Source organism: Gekko japonicus, unplaced genomic scaffold, assembly GCF_001447785.1.
Source record: "Gekko japonicus isolate JY-2015 unplaced genomic scaffold, Gekko_japonicus_V1.1 scaffold993, whole genome shotgun sequence".
NCBI lineage: Eukaryota > Metazoa > Chordata > Lepidosauria > Squamata > Gekkonidae > Gekko > Gekko japonicus.
The window spans coordinates 543989-563923 of NW_015168077.1; the positions used below are offsets into that span (position 1 = coordinate 543989).

The following is a 19935-nucleotide window of genomic DNA, read 5'->3' on the forward strand; positions in this document are numbered from 1 at the left end:
GAGAGGGAAAGAAGATCTTCTCAGGGACACATGACAACTGAAAGGAGTATGCAAGACTGTATCTTCCAACAGACTAGTGGTATCCCAAATCAGTGAACGGGGTGTACAAGCCCATTGACTGGCTAGAAACATTAATCACTTGCTGTTTAGAAAAACAGATCAGGCAATGTAAAGCCTCTTCCAGGTACCCTCACAGGACAACTGTCTCCTGCACATTGAGTGGCTAACTGGATACAATCCATCCTCTTTAGCACCTACAGGTCTAAGCAAAGTATTAGCAGAGATACCCTGTTATAGGTACTCTCTCCCAAAGGTCAGTAGTCATGACCCCCCCCCCACAGTTGCCTTAGCACAGTATTCAGGTCTGAAAACAGAGTTCATGGCAGGTAACATAAGAACATATGAGACGCCAATGTCCTTATGACACACTTCCGGTGATGTCAGGGGGTGTGGCATATGCTAATGTTTGGTGGTGGGCCCCCTGGGAAAAACATGGGCCCCCTGAGCAAAAGGTTGTTAGCTACGGGCCTGCACCCCCCCCCGGTGCGCCCACCATTTTTCAAAAATACATGCATTTTAGGAAGAATGAAAAACACCAATAATCAAGAAACTCCCAGAGTACGGGGCCGGGTGCAGTTTGGTGCCCCTAAGGGCCAGCCCGCTCTAGGCGATCGCCTAGTGAGTGAGCCGCCCCTGTTTGCATGACCGCGTGGTGAATTGGCCACGCACACGGTCTTAGATGGATACATTACAGCTTGCCTGGGCTATCCAGGTCAGGACAATAAATTAAATAACCCTCTCTTTACACAAGCACTGTCTTATCTCCTACTCCATTTGCCCGATTCATTTATTTGCTACACAAACACTGTGGCCAGATCAATACAGATGGATGTTCAGTCAAGCATATCAGAATTCCTTTCTTTCAGCATCAAGTTTAAGTTGTCTCCCTCCAAGCAACCATTTAGCCATTCTGATGCTGGTAAAGTATGCCCTGGTTATAGCATTGGAATTCATAGGTAAAACTTTTTTTTAATGTGCTAGTATCCAACCATTTAGAATTTTAAGGGGTAAAACCAGAAGGTTAAGTGGGACCCAACTGGGAGCCAATGAAAGCGTCAGATTGGTGTTACGTGCTAATATAAGCAGGTTAGCAAATATGTGGCTACGGGAGATATAACAGCAATTATCAGGGGTCATTTCGTAGAAAAAGAGCTAGGGGAACTCATTAGCATACCTCATTAGCATATGCCACCCCCCCTGACATCAGGGGCCCGGCGGTGGACCTGCAAGGCCAGCGGGAGTGCGAGGAAGCCCCGCCAAGGCCCTCCCTGGCCCCAGGCAGGCAGGGGTGGGGAGAGGCAGGGAGGAAGCAACTTACCCTCCCTCTTCTCCTGCCTCCTCCTGGCTAAATGAGGGCTGGAAGCGGAGCGGCCGGAAGCAGGGGGCGGGGCTTTGTCATGTGCCCCGCCCCCTGCACCTCACCCGGGGGAACTGTGTTCCCCGCGTTCCCCCCCGAAATGACCTCTGGCAATTATATACTTCCGGAAGGCTTTTGTCAAGGCACCTCAAGAAAGCCTTGTGAGTAAGCTTAGCTGTCAAGGGATACTACAACAGATCCTTTTATGGATTAAAAATTGGTTAAATGAAGGGAAGCAGAGAATAGTAATAAGGTGGACAGTTCACACAATGGAGGGAAGTATGCAGTGGGGTCCCAGAAGGATTGGTATTGGGGCCGGTGCTATTTCATTTGATTATAAATTATTTGGAATTGGGGCTAAGCAGTGTAGTAGCCAAGTTTGCAGATGACACAAAATTATTCGCGCTGATGAAAACCAAAGGGGATTGATGAGAGCTACAGAAGGATCTGTCCAAATTTGGTGAGTGGACAACAATGTGGCAAATGAAGGTCAGTGCTCATAAGGTGATGCAATTGGGACAAAAATTCCTAACTTAATCCTAACTAAATGTATGCCGATGGGTTCTGAACTGGCTGAAACCAAGACTGAAAGAAACCTTGTTGTTATAGTGGATAGGTCAATGAAAACGTCAAACCAGTGTATAGCAGCTGTGACAAGGGCAAACTCCACGTTAGGGTTTATTAGAAATGGGATTCAGAATAAAATGGCAAATATTTCAATGCCCTTTTACAGAGCTAACATATAGCCTCATTTGGAATACTGTGTATAGTTCTAGTTGTCCTCTCTCAAAAGCAATATTGCAGAGCAGAAAAAAGTACAGACGAGAGCAACAGTGATGATCAAGGGATTGGAATACCTTTCCTCTGAGAGAGGTTATAAAGTTATGCATGGAGTGGATACAAGGGGATTTCTCTCTCTCTCCTGCAACACTAGAACTTGGGAGCACCCAACAAAGTTGAAGGGCAACAGGTACAGGACAGATAAAAAGAAATAATTCTTTATTCAACAAGTAACTAAATTGTGGAATTCACACGCCACCTCTCTATTTCTTGACGTTGGCCATTGGAGCAAAAGGGCAGTATCTGTCCCAAAGCTGGAATATAAAATTGACTTGAAAGGAAAGATGTAATTAGTATCATTGGGGCTGGATGACCATGGCGCACACTGACTTAACCATGACAAACCGGAAGACTGTGGTTCCTGAGCTACGGCCGGTAAATCTTGTCATGAATGTTGACTACTTTTCCTTATTGTCCAACAACCCCCTGGAACTTATTATTTCGATTTCCAAAACCTTTCCTGTCTTGCTTTGTGACAGCCATTTAAATGTTGCAATGAAACTGAAATTCCCCTCTCATAATCTGCATTGTGGCTCAATGTTATCATATATGCTTTGTATGTAATATATGCTATGTATACTTTAAGTGCTTCTATTGCTACTACTATCACCACCACCACCACAACAATCATGATGAGCTTAAGGACTCTTGAGTTCTATGAGAAGACAAGCCCTTGAGGAGAAGGACTTTTGGCAACATTTGGGTTGCTCGCTTCCAAAGGCACTGCTTATACTTAATCTGTGGCAGAGCATGTATATCAAAATATTTCCTATGCTATACAGGAAACAAAAGATAGAAAACTTTGAATGTTGCAAAATTTAAAACATTTAATTAGAAACGCCCAAGACAGAGTAAATGATTTTATGACAAGCCTTTAAAATTATTGCATTTAATTTCTTGTTGGAAATGCATAATTCCTTCAAGGATTGTGAGACTCACTATACATCGTTTCTTTGGTATCACAGTGCCACCATGTGGCAAAAAACAGGAATCTATACCAAATGAACAAAGAACACTGTTGAATAATTTAAGTGCCTAACTATAGATGGGTTTGTATGCGTGTGCCATATAATCCACAATTGAGAAGTACATATACAATTCTCATGAATGCTAAGTCACTGAAGACCTACAAATGTGATACTGAAGAAATCTTAGTAGCTTTATCACTATAATCCAACAAGGAGATCAGGATGTGCAAGCAAGTGTCTGCTTGTGCAGCAGGTACAGATGTGCAGTCACACCTCAGATTAATGGGCTCATCAAAGCCCAGTGGAGCATGCTAAATATCTCTTTTGAAAGGGGTGAGGAAGGAACTGCACAACCATATCTGGAACCACTAAGATTAGTTGTGCACAACTAATAACACATATATGTTATATGTTATATATATATACTAGCAGTAAAGCCCGTTGTGAAAGCAATACAACGAGATCTAGAAAGAGGCTCTGGGGGAGTGCTCTGGCTTTGGGCAAACAGTGTCAATTTGCTGTGGTGACCTCAGCAGGGTATAATGACAGAGTCCACTGTTTTCTCCAGAGGAACTGATCTCTGCTACCTGAAGAGCAGTTGTAATTGTGAGTAATCTGTAGCCCTCACCTGGAGATTGGCAGCAATTGTTACCCAGGACAAAATGGCTGGTTTGGAGGGTGGAGTCTATGGCATTCTACCTGTCTGAGGTCCCACCCCTCTGCAAACCCCACCCTCTCCAGGCTCCACCCCTCAAATCCCCAGGAATTTGTCAGCATGTAGTTGGCAACCCCATCTCCTTCCCAGCTAGCCACCAACCTACCATTATCTGCCCCTTTGACTTCAGCTGACTTCTGCCCTCCCTTCTGCAGAGCAGTTGTAATACTGAGTGCTCTCCAGCCCTCACCTGGAGATTGGCAACAATGGTTCCCTATGTGGGACTGACTGGTTTGGAGGGTGGAGTCTATGGCAGTGTACCTGTCTGAGGTCCCACCCCTCCTCAAACCTCACCCTCTTCAGGCTCCATCCCTCAAATCTCCAGGAATTTCCCATCTGGAGTTGGCAACCCTATCAGGACTGGCCCCAATGTGTTTTCTCCCAAAGGCCAAAGTAGGTGACAGGACCAAGCTTAGTTGCCTACCAACAGGCACTGAGGGGAATGTAGGGTTGCCAGCTCTAAGGAGGGAAATACCTGGAGGTTTGGGGGGTGGATTCTGTAGAGGGCCGGGCGACGGAGGCATCGGCCTTCTGTCGCCCGCCTTGCCCCCCCAATCTCGGCCATACCATACTAGTAGCCAGTAGTAATGGGAGAATTGATTCCGAGAGCTGTTGAACCATGAAGCTCACTGATGGCTGTTAGTAGTTCCTTATCTTTTGATTTTAATATAACTCACTCATTCTGAGATAATTCACATGTGAATATAAATCAATTAAAACTCACTTTATGTTTTTTGTTATATGTGTTTAGCAGTCAAACCACTGAACCCCACTAAATTTCTAAAGATTTGTGAAAGAAACACTTAGTGCTACACAAAAGTAAAGAACGATTGTGTGGGTAGTTTGTACTCACGCAGTGGTGGTTTGCACATCATGCCAGCTTTTGCTAAAGTTCTGTTTCAGTTCATTCATCAAGTTGATACCAAGTTTTTGTTTTATTTCCACAAGATGCTTCTCTTTGGCTACTAACACTTGTCGTAAAGTTGAGATTTCATCTTCTAGCTGAAGCGGGACTGCACAAAGCAGCCAGTCAACCCAGCCAGCGTCTTCTGAGTGGCAGTTCTTTCGGCCAAACACTAAAGGAGTGCATTTTGGAATGTTGGACTACGGCTTTATATATAAGGAGATATATATATATATGTTATATATATATATAACTAGAGAGAGTCCAAAATATCACAAATATCATTTGTCACATTATCTTAATTCAGGATCAAGTTTAAATGATCAAGTTTAAATTCAGGATCAAGTTTAAATGAACCAAATGTAACAGAAGTATATATATTGTAGGAAATGTCAATACGATGGCCACTGACCATGGGCACCATGTGGAGGATTACTAATCTAGGTCAAGACCAGAATTACAAGATGAGTAAAACAGGTCATCTCCGACTCCCTTTTAAAAGGAGCCATCTAGGAAATGAGCTGGAAGTGGGAACAGCTGCCACATCAGAACCTGTCTCACTGTGACTGCCATTACATTTTGGGTGGCCTTAACCTTTACCCTCTGCTGCTGGCTCTGTCTCCTACCGATCCCCTTCCTAGAATTACACACGTGCACCCCCTTCTTCCAACTGTGACACCCTCCGAGGGTGCCTGCCACACCATTTGAGAATCATTGCCACAGTCGTTTCCCCTTTGGATTATGATCACACAAATGTTACTCTTGCCAGGACAGGCCAAGTTTGCTGTGAGGTGCTATGGATGTGGAGTTCTGTACCTTCAGGGCTGTGGTGCCTTCGGTTTCAAGGAAGTTGCTACATTCTCCGTCATGGTACTCTTCTTTACATTCACGGCAGAATACAGACTGAAAGAAGAAAACAACAAGACAAAGACACATCAAGGATGGAGCTATGATATTACAGCCACAGAGGGATTGTATACCAGTTGATCCATTGTCACAAGTGTTGCTTGTGGGAAGAATCTGGAGGAGGGTTTATGACAGCAAGGAACCTATTCACTCATTAATTTGAGAGATAACATAAGGTCCCCAAACTTTGTGGGTGTCAGTGCACAGACAGATGCCAGTTTAGGATTTCAGGAGCAGCCATCTAATACAGTCAAATCTCATGCCACTGAGAGTCCTAAAAAATGAAGAACACTATCTAAAATGCAGGAAATATTTCCAACTGCTGAACTAACTTCTGTTTCCTTTAACAATAATATCTGCAAGAATTATTAGGTGATATTTACCTGTGAGTTCCCCCTGTCAACAGTAGTATACCAAGGCCCCGGTCACACGGGAGGTTTAGGGCCGGAAGAGGGCCAGATTGGGGGCGCAGCAAATGGGTGCGATCCCACCGCAATGTCTGGGAAGCAGCACGCACCCGTCCCCGATCCGGCCCTTCAGGCCGAAAATCCGCAGTGAAAATAAACTACCTACAGAGGTGGACTTACCAGAAAGGCCGCAGCAAGCGTGGCAGTGGGATCACCGGCGCGTCCTTCTGCCAGCGCATCCGAGGCTCCTGGCCGAACTGCGCATGCGCACACATGCACAGCCGGCTGCCTCGGTCCCCCGTCGGTGGCTTCCTCCCCGGCATCTGATCATGCCGGGAGCAACGGCGCGGCGGCTCAGGGGATCTGTGTGATCCCGCCACCATGTGTCTCTTTTGGTGCAGCTCTGAATAGCCGCACTTTGGCCGTGTTTTTTTCTGCCGTGTGGCAGGGGCGCAAGTTGCTTTTTTAAAGTCTCAAATGCAGGCCAAATCATTTTTTCAGTTAAATTGAAAAACCTAAATTGCTTAGCAACTTTTATATGCCCCCTCCAAAGACTTGCTTGAGACAGCTAAATTCAATCAATTTAGTAAAACATTGATCTATAGACTGGCTTCAGCAATAATCATTTCCACTGTTCAAAAGTGATGTCTAGCTATCATGCCTATTCTTTTACTTTATAATGAATGTATCTGTCTTGACATGCTGATGATCTATGAACAATCTTTTTTTAAGTTATTTTAATGCCTGTGGGCAAGAGAAATTGTCTCTAAATGTAAAATGGTCTTTTAAATAACATTCTGGAGACAACTGATCCTGAACCACCTTCAAAGCACTGAAGGATTTCTCAATGCTTAGCTATACTGACAAGCCAAGCTGATAAACCACTAATACAGATCTGGCTTTCACATATAACGAACAGACATATCGGCCATACTTGACACTAAAATGTTTATCTACCACACGTCTAATCTTTGCAGTTCCATTTTGCACTCTGTCACGCTTCTGTTGTCACTTTAAGTACCATAGGAAATCACAATTCATTGCAGCACAGCAGAATTGATGCTTATGCAAAATGAAACAGGACAAGAAGCTGACACTGCTCTAAAGCACTCTTTGAATGGAAAGACTGAGGTATCAAACTAATGCCTTCTGCTTTACCAGTTTTCACTCCCTCTTGAGAATTCAGATTTTGGCTGTATCTTACTTGGTAGATCTAAAATCTGTTCCGCATCGAAGAACAGAGAGAAGAGCAGGATCTAAACATTTCCATCCAGTTAGGCAGGGCTGGGTTAAGGCCAACTAGTGCCCTGAGCACAGCACAGCAATGGTGCCCCTTGGCCCTTCTACTGCTTAACTGACAAAATGTTAAGGCTCAATAAGAGCTGAAGGTGAAATGAGAGATTAAAAATTGAGTTTTCTTCCAGGACATCTCCCAGGCCAGACCCCACAACTATATTAAATATAAACTTTTAATTTTTTCCCTTTATTTAACACTAAATAGCAGTAAACAATATAAGCAAAAAACCTCTGTGGTGCCCCCTTCCCTCGGTGCCCTAAGCACATGCTTATTTTGCTTAATGGTTAATCCAGGGCTGCAGTTAGGAGCTGCTTGCTAATGAGGGATGCCAAAGTCATGTGTGTTTTGGAGCCCTGACTAAAATGCCAGAAAAATGAGCTAATAAGCAGGAGCCAGATCTAGAAAGCTGTAAAGAAAGGACTAGAACTCTGAGACAAGCACACTTTTGCCTATGGGATAGGTTAACGCTAAGGTTGCTTGGTAATATGAGTAATTTCTTTCAACTGACCGCTGTCTTGTGCAATTTCAGGAGACAAACATTAAACAGAATTTTCCCACTGTTGGTCCCTTGAGTGTGCTGGATACTCCTTATCTTCTTACTCTCTGCCCATCTCAGCCATTTCCCTTGTGCTTAGCTTGCCTTCATCAACTTTGGGCTTTGGGCTCCTGCAGCATGCCTCTGATTCTGCCCAGGTGCCTCTCTTAGGCTCTTGTCAGTGGTCGTAAGAACATAAGCACATAAGAGAAGCCAATGTTGGATCAGGCCAATGGCCCATCCAGTACAACACTCTGTCACACAGTGGCCAAAAATACCAGGTGCCATCAGGAGGCCCACCAGTTGGGCCAGGACACTAGAAGCTCTCCCACTGTTGCCCCCCCCCCCAAGCACCAAGAATACAGAGCATCACTTGCCCCAGACTGAGAGTTCCTATCTATACCTTGTGGCTAATGGCCACTGATGAACCTCTGCTCCATATGCTTATCTAATTCCCTTTTGAAGCCGAGCATGCTTGTAGCCACCGCCACCTCCTGTGGCAGTGAATTCCATGTGTTAATCACTCTTTGGGTGAAGAAGTACTTCCTTTTATCCATTCTAACCTGACTGCTCAGCAATTTCATTGAGTGCCCACGAGTTCTTGTATTGTGAGAAAGGGAGAAAAGTACTTCTTTCTCTACCTGCTCTATCCCATGCATAATCTTATAAACCTCGATCATGTCACCCCTCAGCCGTCATTTCTCCTTCAACCTTCTAGAGAGAAGCTGATGGAAGGCGTGAATGGAGTAGTGTTCAAAGCCTGGGCCAATTTCTCCATCTAAAAGCCACCCTTAAGACCAGACATTTTCACCAGGTATCTGTGCCCATTTCCAGATACTGGTCAGATCCATACCACAATGTGTTTGATGTGGTGGTGGCAGCAATTACTATGAGGCTACCTGTTTGAATTTTCTATTATCTGCTAGTTTACCCCATGGGAGCCTTTTTTGAGACAAGTAAGAATAGCAGTATCAATGGAAAAAAGAGCCTGTATAATATGCCATGATGTGAATTAAGAACTGAGGACTCAAAACAAACAAAGAAAGATCTCACGTGGAACATGTTTTTACAGAGGGAGTAATATGTATTAGAAAGTTTTGTTAGCTGCAATACATTTCAAAAGAGAAGCAGGTTTTATGTGAAGCAAGAGAAAGTGCTGTAGCAGCAGGAAGTTAATGAATTCGTTTCTAAGATGTCATGGAATCATTTGTGCTTTAGCATTAATAAAAAAGCGACACAGTTGAAAAATTCCACCTAGATAATCCAGGTAGTGCCAGGCTTTGTCGAATCTCTTCCTGTTCCACCCATTACAACCAACCAAAACACGGCTTCTAAGTGTTTGCCTGGCTCGTTATCCTGACCAGATAACCTACCCTTGTCTTCCAGCTTATGTGGCTTCCCATCTTCTACAAGAGCAGGGGTCATTTCGTAGAAAAAGAGCTAGGGGGACTCATTAGCATAACTCATTAGCATATGCCACACCCCCTGACATCACCAGAAGTGTGTCCTCCCCACAGCCGGCGGCGACCTCCAGCGGGCACCAGCAGGGAGCTCCAGGCCCCGCCCTCCGGCACCTCACCCGGGGGGATGGCGTCCCCCCGCGTACCCCCCCAATGACCCCTGTACAAGAGCAAACTCCCCTGTAATTTCATGGTCCTCCATCTCACCTGTAGGTGAGATATGGAGGCTGCCAGATCAGCATCATGGAATTGCACAGCTGGTTGGATGACCAACAGTGACCAGCATGGCCAAAGGCCATGATCTCACCAGTCTGTGGAACATGCTGGATGCAGATTGCAAATCAGCAGCTGTGCACCTGGAAAGAACTAATCCAGCAACCCCCATGCCTCTGTTGCCACTTTGCAACAGGGTTCCCCTTGTCATTAGTCAGGTTGGGAACATAGGACACAGAGGAAGGCTTATATCTCCCCACATACTGCAAATTCAATTCAAACTGCTTCCATGTACACCTGAAAATTTGCACACATCTGCTTGACAGTCCCTTGGCTTGACACAGGAAGGGACCTAGGAACAATATATTGTGTAGATATGCGCTGAGTGTCACGAGCATATGGGCATGGAGGCATGTAAGTTATTACCCAATTCTAATGGCCCATGAATCAGTTATAGAGACTTTAGAGGTGGAGAAAATCCATTCCCTTGCAACAGCACTGGGGCCAATAGCAGAAATCCGTATAACAAAGCCCTGACATTTTTAAAAAATGAAAACCACTGTATTTGAGTCATATTGAGAAGGGGGTGCTTAGCCTTTTCTATGCCAGCCATTTTTATCCTCAAATTCCCACCTAAGTTGACTTTATCCCTAATGGAGTTCCAGAAGTATACCTACAACCCTACAACTACAGGAGTAAGCACATCTGGAACTCCATGGGGGAAACCAACTGGGAGGGGGGCAATGTTCAGTGGGAAAATAGCCAGGACATTAGAAAATGAATCAAACCTTCTTCTCCTATGCTGTTCCTTCACACAAAATCACAGCCTCTGAAGTCTACTTTTACAAACTGCCAGAGCTTAATTTACCTGTACCTGTATTTTACCTGTACCTTAATTTACCTGTATTTACAGTTTGCCACAAATAAGGTTATGAAAAACAAGAGCACGGAAGGGAATTTTTAAGGGAACCATCTGGCCAGCTGTATTTCTGTCTTCTTCATGTTTGTAGTTGCTATAAAGTTTGGGCATGGCCAGAAGCACATGCTGTTGGAATGAGCTGAAGAGCAAGAACTAAAATGCTCTTGTCCCCTTAGCTGTTAACTTGTGGCTTGCAAATGGTGCCTTTGAATGAGCTGGCTGCTGAACTCCAGAACAGGCCAAGACATGACTGTTTGTTTTGATTGTTGGTTCATTTATATCTATGTGTCACTGCCATGAACCACTTTGAGTCTCTCCAGGGAGATGTGGGATACAACATTTTTAAAAAAGTAAATGAACAAAGAAATAAAGTTAATCAGTGACATTCTGTAGCTGCCACCCCCCATTCCCCCCATCTCATGAACATGAATATCTGGTCTGTCATCTTATGCCTAACCATGGTCAGTCATGTACCGCTTGGAAAGCCCATAAGGACAGACTGAAGGCAACAGCCCTTTGTTTGCCCCTTAGCAACAGGTATTCACAGACTTAAGATCTCGGTACCTAGAGGTTTATTTATTTATTTATTTATTTATTTTGGGATTTATATCTGTTAGCTATCGTGGTTAATATAACAACATACGAAGAACAGTTCCATGGACCTGTTGGCAAATGATTATAAATATTGTGTAAATGCTAATTTCACTTTTACAGGACTGGAGGAGTTCCATGACACTGAGACTTAGAACAAATGAAATAGTTCTGATAGCCAGCCTATATTTCCTGAAACTGAAGTCTGTTTTTTTTATAATCCATGCTGTGCTGTAACAGGGGAGTGCTTAATGCATTTGTGTCAGGGAAGGCCTATTTATTCTGACAAACTTATCAACCTCCAGGGCGTTCTTCCACCATGGAACTGATTTTACATCTCATCCATTATCTAATAAGATGTGAAAACAGTTCCCCATCTCACCCAGAGATCAGACTTATTTCCATTGAAAGCAGCAGGATGAGATCATCATCCGCAGAATTTCTTGCAGCATATTTAAAGAACTGGGGAAGAAGACAACAAACAGAACAAGTATTCACACTAACACAATGGCAACCCACTGAGCTTGCAGCGAAGATGAAAGTGAATATTATTGCTAACATTCCCTTCCCCGAACATGGATATATTATTTGAAAGTGGGTTTACACAATTTATGACCACCAATCCAACACGAGCTACCAGCCATGTACAGCAGCCCTCACAGGAAATCAGTAAACCTTCTGTTATGTTTTATCTCTGGGTTGGTAAAATTGGATGTTGTCAAACATAGTTCATGGCTGACGTGCTACTGTTTCTTTAGTGGATCCGCAGTCATGGAGACCTGTTTTAAAGTGAGGATAATGACTGCAAAACACTGTTTCCCCAGTGGGAAAAAACTTTTGATTTATGGAATATGTCTAAAACAAATATTAGACGGGCATCACCCAGGACTTTACAAATAGCTTATTAGGACCTAGGCACAGGACACCCAAAACATTTATAGTGTTATACAATCAATGGTCCCGGTCACACGGGCCAGAAAAAGCGGCGGCGGGGGGGGGGGAGCGTGGCTGTTTGCCCCGGAGCAAAATAACGCGTCGCCGCCCAATCACACGTCCCATCGAGGTCCCGTGGTTAGGGACCGTGGTTAGGGGGTGAGGTGCCGATCACACGGCATTCCAGCAGCGCGGCAAAGAAGCGGCGCGATGCGATCACAGCAGCAATCACTAGGCGCCGCTCCCATGGCAAATGGGTGTTCATTTTACCGCAGTTTGTGCGCATGCGCCGTTGGGCACTTTCACGCATCCTGCGGAGACTTGGGGGGGGAACCCTTGTTTGCGAAGGAACATCGGCGGGCACCAGATGCCACGGGAGTCCACCGGAAACGCGATCAGATGCCCGCCCTTGCCTCGCAGTGTCCGGAAACCAGTACTTCATAGGTACTAGTTTTTTAGTCCGCATCTTCGGCGGGACAGCACGGGATAGCCACGGGAGCACTACGCTTCCCAGGTGTTGCGGTACGATCGTGCCCGGAAAATCCGCCTATCATCCGTATCTTTAGCGCGGCAAATGCTCCGTGTGACCGGGGCCAATGTATACCTGATCTGTGAAGTACACCAGTTCAGGAACAAAGAAGACTTCAGTGAGAAGAGGCAGCGGAGAAACAGGAAAATGACTCTGTTCATTATAGTATTAACTAAGAGTCTGCAAAAATAAATATGTCTTGTGGCCCCTTAATGATTAACCCATTATTATTCCAGCATGAGCTTTCATGAACAAGAGCCTATTTTGCCAGCATGTTTGTTAAAAAAAGAAAAGAGAAAAAAAAGAACAGAAATAAGGACAGAAGATATGCAAGTACATTCAGTCATACTAGTCTTAACAATGATAACTATTAGTTTTGGATCTATACTTTATGGGATGGGGAGTAGAGATAGCAAAGAAAAAATATAACTCACATGCCATACATAAAACACTTCAATGTCATGCAGTGATGAATATTTTAAAGATGGAGAGCCAAGGAGAGTGATTTTCCCTTATTTGCCATTACTGAAATGAGCATTTCCAACCTCAAGGTGGGTTTGGCGTTCTCCCAGAATTAAAACATGGCTTCAGAGATGACAGAGATCAGTTCCCCTTGGAGGTAATCTCCGCTTCAAAGGACATCCCTTCCCATCTGAACTCCCTCACAATTATTATCCTTGTTATGATAACATTTAAATATTGCCTTTATATTGCTGTTCACATGATTGGATTATTATACTTGCAGCATTTCAAAAGGACAGCACATGTTGCTGAACATGTTAAGAAATTTGAGCCAAATTATAAAAGCCCAGTTCCTTTTTTAAAGTGTTTTTTCCATAAGATGGCAGCAGCGGTACATGAATCAGCTATGGGCGAAGACAAGTTCAGCTAAGCTGAATGAACGTCATACTGAATAGCCGGGACTCAGTCCAGGGTTACTAAAAGCTGATACACACAAAACTGGTTCTGACAAGCCTGCCTCATAAAGAGAAACAGTATTCAGATACACTGGAACATATGAAAAGGAGAAGCTGCCTGCTATTTCAAGGACACCACTTTTTCTTGAGCAGGCTCAGCATGGCAACAACTTTCTTAAAATGGGTATCCAGAGAATAAGATTTTAATAATTAATAATAGTAAGTTTAGATTCAATGGCACCCCGCCTTCATTCACTATCATTGTCAGGCCATGAGGGGGTGAAGTAGCAGAGAGAGAGAGAGAGAGAGAGAGAGAGAGAGAGAGAGAGAGAGAATACAGACATCACTTTCATAGTTTTGCCTCAGGCAAATCCACTCCTGTGGATAAATTTAAGCTACCATAGGTCAGGTAGTGAGTGCCACAGAAGCCTAATCCCCTCTTACCAATAAGAGAGAAGTAGCTTCTAAGGAAGGCAGAGTGTATTCCAGACAGAGGGACCTCAGAGGAGGAAAGAAGAGCTACCTTGTTAAGCTGGGATAGTCCCTGACAATAATGATTCAGGGCACTGGAGCAGCAACATTAAAGGGAGACACTATGGCAGTGGGAGGAAGGAGGTTGTAGAGTTCTCTTCCTCAAGAAATGTGTTAGGCCCTCTCTGTGCTTATTGCCGAATTGCTGGGTACTTATTGTTTCTCTATCTGTTTGGCCTGGATCGTATTTAATTTTTTCCCTTATCTACAGAATATGCTTTTGGAATACTTGTTTTTTATGTTTTGTGATACTGCTGTTTTTATGGACTTCTTTTTTGCATACTAGATCATTTGATAGTATTACCATTTATGATTGTTACCCACTTTTGAAGGTTCCTTGCAGATGGAAAAGTAGACTAAATTTTTAATTATTAAATAAACCAGACCACCTGACATGTCTCTTGAGAAACCTGTATAAGGGTCATGAAGCGACAGTTAGAACTGGATATGGAACAACTGATTGGTTTAGCATAGGAAAAGGAGTACGACAAGGATGTATATTGTCACCTTGCTTATTTAATTTGTATGCAAAGTACATCATGCAAAATGCTGGCCTGGATTAATCATAAAACTGGAATTAAGATTGCTGGGAAAAACATCAACCACCTCAGATATGCAGATGATACCACTCTAATGGCAGAAAGTGTAGAGGACCTAAAGAGCCTCTTGCTCAGAATGAAAGAGGTGAGCGCAAAGGTTGGCTTGAAACTCAACATCAAAAAAGCTAATATCATGGCATCCAGCCCCATCACTCCTTGGCAAATAGAAGGGGAAGTCATGGAAGCAGTGACAGAGTTGACATTCCTGGGATCCAAGATCACTGCAGATGGTGACTGCAGCCATGAAATTAAAAGATGCCTGCTCCTTGGGAGAAAAGCTATGGCAAACCTAGACAGCATAATAAAAAGTAGAGACATCACCCTGCCAAAAAAAGTCTGTATGGTCAAAGCAATGGTATTCCCAGTAGTAATGTATGGCTGTGAGAGTTGGACCATAAAAAAGGCCGAGTGCCGAAGAATAGATGCTTTTGAATTATGGTGCTGGAGAAGACTCTTGAGAGTCCCCTGGACTACAAGGAGATCAAATCAGTCAATCCTAAAAGAAATCAACCCTGACTGTTCCCTGGAAGGTCAGATGCTGAAGCTGAAGCTCAAATACTTTGGCCATCAAATGAGAAGGGAGCACTCACTGGAGAAGACCCTGATGCTGGGAAAGATCGAAGGTCAAAGAAGACGGGGACAGCAAAGAATGAGATGGTTAGACAGTGTTATCGATGCAGTGAACATGAAATTAAGCAAACTCCAGAGGACGGTGGAAGGCAGGAGTGCCTGGCATGATGTGGTTGATGGGGTCGCGAAGAGTCAGACTTGACTGTGCGACTGAACAACAACAACACAAAAGGGGCACAACTGCTGGCACCATAACACTTATGATGGCTATTTTTTAAGATTGCGAACCTCCAGGTGGGGCCTGGAGAAAGAATTTGATCTCCAGACTACAGAGAAGATGGCAGCTTCAGAGGGTGAACACTATGGCTGTATACCCTGCCCTCCACTCCCTGGATCCCACCCTCCCCAGGCTCCACTCCCTAGAATCTCCAGGTATATCCCAAACTGCAGCTGGCAACCCAACATTTTGTATACAGCTTTCTCAGGGGCCTTTAGGTCTGATTCTATGACCTTAGGAGGAGACCACAGCAAACAAAAGGGACTGAAAGCCTTCAGTATGTCATACAAGACTTTGCTGCCCCTCAACAAGCCTTCAGAATGGCCTCTACTCTCACAGGCATGTCATGATGTTTCTTGTTCATAATAGTATAGAGTCAGTTTGGTGTAGTGGTTAAGTGTGCGGACTCTAACCTGGGAGAACCAGGTTTGATTCCCCACTCCTCCACTTGCACCTGCTGATGTGACCTTGGGTCAGTCACAAGCTGTGGCACAGCTGTCCTTGAAAAAGAGCAGTTTCTGTCAAGAGTTCTCTCAGCCCCACCCACCTCACAGGTTGTCTGTTGTGGGGAGGGGAAGGGAAAGGAGTTTGTAAGCTGCTCTGAGACTCCCTTGGGTAGTTAAGGGTGGGGTATAAATCCAATATCTTCTTCTTCTAATATTAATGTTGCCAGCTCTGGGTTGGAAAATACCTGGAGATTTTGGGGGTAGGGCCTGAGGGGGGCAGAGTTTGGAGAGGAGGGGACTTCAGAGGGGTATAATGCCACAGAGTCCGCCTTCCAAGGCAGCCATTTTCTCCAGGTGAACTGGCCTCTGTTGCCTGGGGATCAGTTGTCATCCTGGGAGATCTCCAGCTACCACATGGGAGTTGGCAATGCTAGAATTTCTCTCCTGCTAGCACTGGGTATAAAGAAATAGTTTTTGTCATGTCATTTTCCCTAAGAAACAGAGTCAAGCAAATCCATAGAGCATACATTTATGAACACATTTTGTGAACTATGTTTTTGAAGATTTACAGCCAAGAGGAATTGGCTTCAGCTAAGTAGGATAGCAGGGTTAGAAGGGCAAATTTCAGTCACCTTTTCTTTCCTTTTTCAGATTATCTCCTTGTGAATCATTAATAAGATTTTCAGCCAATGTTTAGCTCAGCCACTCTGTATCTTGTTCTGAAATGTGGATTCTTCTTTAAATGATTTACACACAAGCAACTCTTTTGCAATTTCCTCAGTTTCAGACTTCCCTGCACAGCAAAAAGGCCCATTGAGCTGAAAAATACCATGATTACATTTCCGCAGTAAAATAATTATTTTCAGAACTCAAATGATTCTGGCTGTAATAAATCAACATATATTGACAACAGAAACTGCTTCCCAGCAATAAGCAAAACCCTAAAAATCTATCAACTCTGATTTTCTGTTTTTCTGGCTTTACTCTGGATTTTTAAATATGCATAACAATCACCCCAGCTCTTATGGAGCATATCTATGTGGTCATTAATACATAACAACATTACAGGCCAACTCTACATTCAGCATAGACATCTATCGCTTCTAACAAGGGCTCACAGTTACAGCTGGTAAAAAGCCAACAGCCTAGATAGAGAAGCCCAAGTCACTCAGTTCCACTTAGTGTAATTCTCTACTTTTAACCATATTTTAGCAGAATCACCCTTAGGCTTACCAAGTGGCGGTGGGGGATCCGCATGTCTTAACAGGATCCCTGCCGCGGGGACGGCGACACACGTTGCATCCGCCATCGCCAGGATGTGACGCTACGCGTCGCTCTGGCAATGGGACTCCAAACAGCCCCGTTGCCAGAGCGACGCGTTGCATCACATCCTGACGACGGCGGTGCAACACATATCGCCATCCCCGCGGCAGGGATCCTGTGAAGACATGCGGATCCCCCGCCGCCACTTGGTAAGCCTAATCACCCTCCCTGTGGCTTCCATGTCACCTAACGCTAGGGCTGCTAACTCTGAGCTGAGAAATTCTTGGAGGTTTGGGGGGTGGATCCTGGAGAAGGTGTGGATTGGAGAGGGGAAGGACTTCAGTAGGGTGTAGCACCATGGAGTCCATCCGCCACAGCGGCCATTTTCTCCGGGGGAAATGATCTCTGTAGTCTTGAAATCAGTTGTAATTCCAGTAGATTTCTAGGTCACACCTGGAGGTTCGCAACCCTGTCTGACGTGCATGTCCTCCATGTCTCTAGAGGTTGGGATGCATTTCAGGCAACAATGACAAGAAATAGAGAAGCAAAATGGGCACTTCTTAATTTACTAACAGGTGGCAATGCAGAATATCAATTTATGAATCCATATATAATTTGATTTGATCTCAAGAGCCAGACTCCATTATATGTGTAGAGTTTATTGTGCATGGTTTTTGAGGACAAAGGGATTCAGCTCAATTGGTAGGTTTAAAGTAGCAGTATAGAACACTATGCAATTCATCCTACATAGTTAGCTATTGTACAACCATGGGAAGGGGCGGAACTGGTAATGGTTTCCCCCACATAATCTGGGACATCTGAATGGGAAGTCGATTCAAACATCACACACACTGCTGCAGCCCTGGACATGGTGAATGAATTTTTCATGGCAACCACAGTGCAGTTCAAAGATGCTCTATTTCACTGGAGCAAACAAGCATTTTTATGAAGCTAAGTGAAACTGAAATCTATTCATTTATTTCATAACACAGGGTGGTAAAAAGGCAAGCTAGATAATTAGGTCTTGTTCTGATGATGTCACTGTATTTTTTAGATGTATGCTATTCTGGCCAGACCCTCAAGATAATGAATGTTATCAGAACTTCCTTGATGAGCCATATATATAATAAAAATGTGTATCCTTTCTTTGGCAACAAGTACAAGGTTGGGTATTAAATTAACATTAATATCTAGCTATTCTTCTTGCCCTTTTATAGAAACACACAGAAAATCATTCTAGCAATAAAACACACATAACTGTGAGGTGCCCTTGTGGCAGGATCATTGCTATTTGTTTCGAAGAGATTACCTGGCATATCTCATCATGTACACTCATGGCACTATAAGTAAATTAAACAATCACAAGTTGAGATATCATCCAGATTCTGTCGTCATAACTCCTAAATGGGTGTAAAAGGAGATAATTAATCAAGAGGGGGGGGGAGTAAGAAGCTTAGACTCTTGCCAGTTTTTCTGAGATAAAAAACAGCCGGAGGAAACTACCGGTCTGCACTTAATCCCTGCTACACGCCCAAGAGTACCTGGGTTTATATTGATTTGTGCGTAACTGCTGGCCCTGCTTTTAGCATGCTTTGAGAAAGAAAATTGTAAAGCAAAGGGCAACTGTTTAAAGCATTTTGGCCTAATGCTTAATCTTCTTGGAAATAATTATAATCTGAAGGAAAATGTTACCTATCTCAAATATGCTTTTGTCTTTAAAATATTATTTCTCAGCTGCGAACAAACTAAAGCGAGAAAATAACCCCCAGAATTCAAGACTCTTCAATAGGCTTTTCTTATTAACGTAAAGATAAGCTATTCATTTTCAGAGGAAAACAAGTTGTCCTTACAAATGGTATAATCCAGCCAAAGTTAAGCAATTTACAGTGCAATCCCAAAGCCAGTCTATAAACTGCTTAGGAAAGTAAATCAGGCCTCGGTTCCTGCCAGAGTGTACCGAAGCACCGCTACGCCAGTCAGGAGCCCAGGAAGCGGGCACATAAGCCCCGCCCCCTGCTCCCACCAGCCATCAGTTGGGACATGGGGGGGGCAAAACGTTCCCCCGCCTCCCTGAGCCCCGGGGTTGTGGTCTTGGACTCATAGGGGCAAATTCCACTTCTCACAGGAGAGTTCATTCTGGCTCCCCCAGCTCTCCTTCGGGACTCCTTAAAAAGTTATGGCCCGCCGTGGGGGGGGGGAACGTTCTTCTGCCTCCCTGAGCCCCAGGGTGGCCTTGGACTCGTCGGGTAAAATGCCACCTCGCGTGCGAGAGGTCATTCTGGCTCCCCCAGCTCTCCTTAGGGGCTCTTAAAAAACTTATGGCCGCCACCAGCGGCAGCTACGATGCCCACGGGGGGAGGGTGGGGCAAAATGTTCTCCTGCCTCCCTGAGTCCTGGGGTGGTGGCCTTCGACTCGTAGGGGCAAATTCCTCCTCTCATGTGTGATGCTGCTCGGACATCACACGCAGCGGCAGCTACGATGCCCACGGGGGGAGGGTGGGGCAAAATGTTCTCCTGCCTCCCTGAGTCCTGGGGTGGTGGCCTTCGACTCGTAGGGGCAAATTCCACCTCTCATGTGTGATGCTGCTCGGACATCACACACGAGAGGTCATTCTGGCTCCCCCAGCTCTCGGGAGGGGCTCTTTAAAAAGTTATGGCCGCCGCTGCTGTTCTTGGCGGCAGCTGCAACACCCGCACA

At 44.6% G+C, this 19935-nt stretch overlaps 1 protein-coding gene across 1 annotated transcript in view; it reads right to left on the bottom strand.

Annotated features, from left to right (window-relative positions):
- PARK2 (parkin RBR E3 ubiquitin protein ligase) overlaps positions 1–19935 on the bottom strand; it is a 154766-nt gene that overhangs the window by 20967 nt on the left and 113864 nt on the right. Inside the window, exon 4 of the mRNA XM_015414655.1 lies at positions 5661–5747. Within this exon, the coding sequence (XP_015270141.1) occupies positions 5661–5747 (87 nt within the window). The remainder of the gene's footprint in view (positions 1–5660; positions 5748–19935) is intronic.